This window comes from Lathyrus oleraceus, chromosome 3 (assembly GCF_024323335.1).
Source record: "Lathyrus oleraceus cultivar Zhongwan6 chromosome 3, CAAS_Psat_ZW6_1.0, whole genome shotgun sequence".
Lineage (NCBI taxonomy): Eukaryota > Viridiplantae > Streptophyta > Magnoliopsida > Fabales > Fabaceae > Lathyrus > Lathyrus oleraceus.
This window is the reverse complement of record NC_066581.1, coordinates 366,701,204-366,705,805: the sequence shown is the minus strand read 5'-3', so window position 1 is coordinate 366,705,805 and position 4,602 is coordinate 366,701,204. Positions and strand designations below refer to the sequence as shown.

Genomic DNA, 4,602 nt, shown 5'->3' with positions numbered 1-4,602 from the left:
CGCTTCCTCTGTCAAGGCAGAACAGATGATTCACATGGAAAGAACATAATCCAACTATCATGAGGATACTTCTGTTGTGGAATCTAGAAAGCAAGACCTTGCAAGAGGTTCTTCAAATCTGCCTCAACAAGGCAGAAGTAGGTTCACAACAATGGAGAACAAACTACCTGCAACAAAACAACATCAAATTGTGAGATGTGGCAATATCTTTTAAGAAAAATATACATAGCGGAACTGATGATGCTTTTCGTTCCGGAGTGGTGGAAGCCGAAACCAAAACGGGAAGCAAAGTTGGATTCAAAACAGCAAGCCGCCAACAGCAGCAGCAATGGTGAGGCATTACAGACCGCCGAGAAGAAAAAAGAGGGAGATGCTGTTAATATTCAAGTAGTTTATCATCCCTCTTCTGCAACTCAATCATCTGATGCAAACTTTGTACCAAGTGATTCACAAGTTCCAAAGACTCATCCAAGGGGCAAATTCCAGTCATAGCGATGCAAATATATCCCCACCCGAGGTTACTCAGGTTCCACCTAGCAATGCAGAGACTACATCTACCTGTTACACTGCAATTTCAACCAAAAGAGTTATGGTTAGCCCTGTAAAACAGATGGCTTATATAGAGAGCAGTCATTGCATTTCCCCTGTTAAAACGAATTCGGACAAGGCATTTAAGAGGGTAAGAAGTAGGTTGAATTTTGATTCCTCTGATATGCCTCAAAGGTTGGATTCTGACAAATCATTGCCTAATGAGATTTCTACAACAGAGTCAAACATTGAAGTTCGATTATATGATATTGATTTCCCTAACTTTGATGCCCTTAGTATGGACTTTCCATTTGCTGAAATGTTAAATGGTCTAGATTTTTCTTGTGAGGGTCTTGATTTTTCATGTGATCCAACACCAATTCATGCAAATGATAATCAAGTTATATCCGAACAACCATCAACTTTGGCAGAAGCTCTATCTGAGAAAAATATGAACATACAAGGCACTGATTCTCTGACTGCAATGGCGTCTGTCACAAGAAATGTAACAATTTTAAACCCAGAGAAAAAGCACCAGAGTTGTTTAGATCAGGAGAGTTGTTGATGTGAGAGTTTAGAGAACGACTTACAGCAGATGGAGATCAGAAGTCCAGAAGTAGGTAACATCAGCCAAAACAATCCAACACCACAGTTGTGTGACAAACCGTAACACCCGCAGATTCCCTAATCATCCCTAACCGCTACCGAAATAGCAGAACAAAATGCAGCATCCCTACCAATTCACAGTGCATTGTCGCGCCCGAAAATGACATAACCGTAGTGAAGCCAAGTTAACATTGTCGTGCTCCCTGCAACATTGGTTTAGCACACAGTTAGTTAGGTGTAACTGAAACATTTTCAAAAATTTATAGTGGTAAATGCATTTGTTACTAACATAAAGGTTAAGATGAGAGTCACAAATTTGGGGTGAAGACAAAAAGTCCCAGAAGAGTCCGTACGAACACTCACCTGCACCCTAAGGTAATGTTACCATCAACGGTACAGAAAAGGACATAGGAGAGGGACCACAGAGAGAATTTTTTTTGAGGCTTTTTACAATCGGAAGAGGACTACATAAAGACACAAAGAGGCATGTTAAGGAGGTAGCCGAAAAAACCTAATTTTTTAGAAGAGCCGCTACTGTTCACTAACAAGGAAGGAAGAGCTCGGCGAAATCAAAAAGCATAGGACGAACGGGAGCTCACAACAGACGAACAAGAAGAAAGAAAACGTCGGGCGAAACGCTTACCTACATCTGTCGGTCAATCTCGCCGCAACTGGTTAGCTTCCTTGAAGCTTCCATTTGTTTGGTTATCTTGCTGTAAAATTTTGATGTTCAAAATGGAAAGAAAAAGGATCTCTGGTTATCTGTCGCTACTGTTTTCAACTTTGTGTTTTATTTAAAAGGTTTGATGCATCTTTTTTTTATGGTATGTATTAGCGTTTGAAACCATATTAAAAGGATGCCTATCCGGCAGAGTTGATAAAAGGGAAGCTTTGGCAAGCTCCTAGTCTTGGGTTCAATACTTTAATTTCTATTTCACATTTCTTTTTAATCCTCTCATAATGTTTACCCCTTTTATTTATTTTAATTATTAAACATTGATTTTAATTTATGGATTCAACAATTCCCATGTTGTTTATCCATGATTATTTTTATCGATACATCGATAGTATTTCGCCGCGTTTTGACTAATCACATATGACATTTCAATTATTGTCATTATGTGCAAACCGGCTTTGAGCACATTATCTAGATTTCTTGTTTGCTTTTCAATTTCCACTATCCTTGCACGTCATTGCGTTATGTGACTTTGATTCGCATCCGCGCATCCCGATTTTTATCCGTGCACGTCCCGATGTTGTTTCTTTCAATTTAATTTTTGAGTGTTTTGTGAATATAACACTCCCCAAAGCTACTCCATGAGAACCCGACTTTGGAAGAAGAGACGGTAGAAAAGATCTCTTTGGGAAAGGTTGCTTATGCAATCACTTATCCGCCTTGACTCCTCGGGTGTGTTCTTTCCTTTCTCTCACTCTTATTTCATATTTATGCTCTTTCATTGAGGACAATGTATGTTTTAAGTGTGGGGGAGGGAACCATTTATTTGTTTGTTTTCTTTTTTTTTATTTTTCTCTATTTTTGGTTTAAATTTAAAATATAAAAAATGCATCTTCTTGAAAGTTTTAGGCTATAGGTTACTTTGAGTCGAGTTTGCGGAGACTTGGGAAAAATTCACAAGATCGGTATTGTTTTAACACCGTAAGTCTCCTGCATATGGAAATTGAGTTGAATTTTTATTATGTTTTAGCCTTACATTCTCATCCTCTGACAGCTCTTGAGTAGTTTATTTTAGCAGTCAGCATCATCTCACACACACTCTACGCAGGGAAGCCGATGAATATAAGTGAGTGTTCCAAAAAAGAAAAAAAAAATAAAGGAATGCACCTTCTAAGTTTGGTGACCCTCACCCAGTCACTTAACCCAACGGTTGTGGAACCTTCAAAAAAAGTTGGAAATAAGACTCTTTTGTAGTTGGTTCAGCGGTTTCTGGTGCTGAACTTGGTAGCGCGGATTACGTCCGATCCCCCGCAACTACAACTGAGTAAGCAAAGGGTTATGCCACGTAAGTACTAGAATCCTGTGCGAAAAGGATCAGAGTCACTAACCGGTCGCCTTGCTATGAGTGTGTGGAGATAACGGGCTTAATGTGATTGCGCCTGAATGAAAAAGAGCCAAAGAAAGATGAGTAAGTTAGGCTTTAATATAATAACATGATTCGAGTTGATTTGTGTATTCAGGAGGTTTATGTCTGCATAACTGTGGATTAGTGTTCTTACAATGTCCTTAGTGTGCAATATTAGTACCTATCGAAGCAAACTTAACCGAAGATGACTTGTAGCCTAGAATGAGTAACCGTTGATGTGTTTGTGTTTTGTTTTATTTTTCATTTTGCTCGGAGTGCAAAAGTTCAAGTGTGGGGGAATTTGATCAGTGCATTTTGGATGCACGTTCTTCCATGTTTGTACTTAAGCATTTCTTCGGTTTACTTTGATTATTTTTATGTTTTAATGTGTTTTCATAATTTATGTTATTTAATTTTCGTATTTAATTTTCAGCATTAGCAGCTTTCGTGAGAAAAATCATATCTTGAGCTAGGAGTATCGGATTGAGACGTGTTACCAGTCGATGGAAAGTTAAGAAAAATATCTACAACTTTTGTTCAGAAGTCGAGAGCTGAATCAGACTGTAGCAGGGTCAGAAATTTCGTTGAAGCTGCTGCATTATTTTTATATTTTGTTTGGGTTAGTTGTATTGGGCCCGGATCGTACATTTGACCCGGTTGAGTTGTGAAACGGGTTTGGGTGTTTTTACCTAGGTTAGGCAGCCAAAAACAGTGTTACGTTTTTCTGTTCATGTACGATTTTTTTGAGAGCTAGCAAGATGACTATGGAGAACTAATCCCTTTTGAATCAACCTGCTGTAATTCAGAATCCGCTTTGAGGTTTTTATTAATTCCAATTTGTTTCCTTTGAATTCTTCTTATAATTCCAATTATTTGCTTAATCTAATTGTTGCTATAGGATAGAATCCTTAAATTCGATTGATGAATGATGATCCCGAATCAATTTCGTGTTAACATAGCTTTTATTTTATCACGAACGATCAAGTTGCGTCTGCTTAATTCGCAATAATTTTTAATCCGTTTGCTTAATTCGGAATTTGGGAATATTACTCGCATAATTTTCTTTACGCTTGTTAATGGTAATTGTAATCGAATAGGAGCAGACCCATTAGGGATTTGGAATTTTATAAGAATCAATGATAAGTCGGAAGATGATGCAGTAGGTTGATTCGTGTCAGCTTATTTTATAGTCACTTTTTTTAATCACTTTTCATAATCACTTATTCTAAATCGAATTGAAACCCCCATATTTTGTTTTCATACTTGGTTAATTTGTCAAGAGTCCTTGCGATACAATACTCGAGGTGTCGCTTTCCGTTTACTATATATTATTACTCGTTTTGATCCGCGTGTGACAGCGGATCAAATTGGCACCGTTGCTGGGGAC

The 4,602-nt window shown here is 38.0% G+C and overlaps 1 protein-coding gene and 1 long non-coding RNA gene across 2 annotated transcripts; both read left to right on the top strand.

Annotated features, from left to right (window-relative positions):
- Positions 1–237: 237 nt before the first annotated feature.
- LOC127131308 (uncharacterized) lies at positions 238–1,093 on the top strand. The gene is made up of 2 exons (XM_051060236.1): positions 238–435; positions 527–1,093. The coding sequence occupies exons 1-2, from the start codon at positions 238–240 to the stop codon at positions 1,091–1,093; spliced, it is 765 nt and encodes a 254-aa protein (XP_050916193.1).
- A 282-nt stretch (positions 1,094–1,375) lies between these two features.
- On the top strand, positions 1,376–4,070 carry LOC127127737 (uncharacterized). The gene is made up of 2 exons (XR_007805442.1): positions 1,376–1,808; positions 3,649–4,070. It is a non-coding gene; the product is annotated as an uncharacterized LOC127127737 (long non-coding RNA).
- The last annotated feature ends 532 nt before the right edge of the window (positions 4,071–4,602 follow it).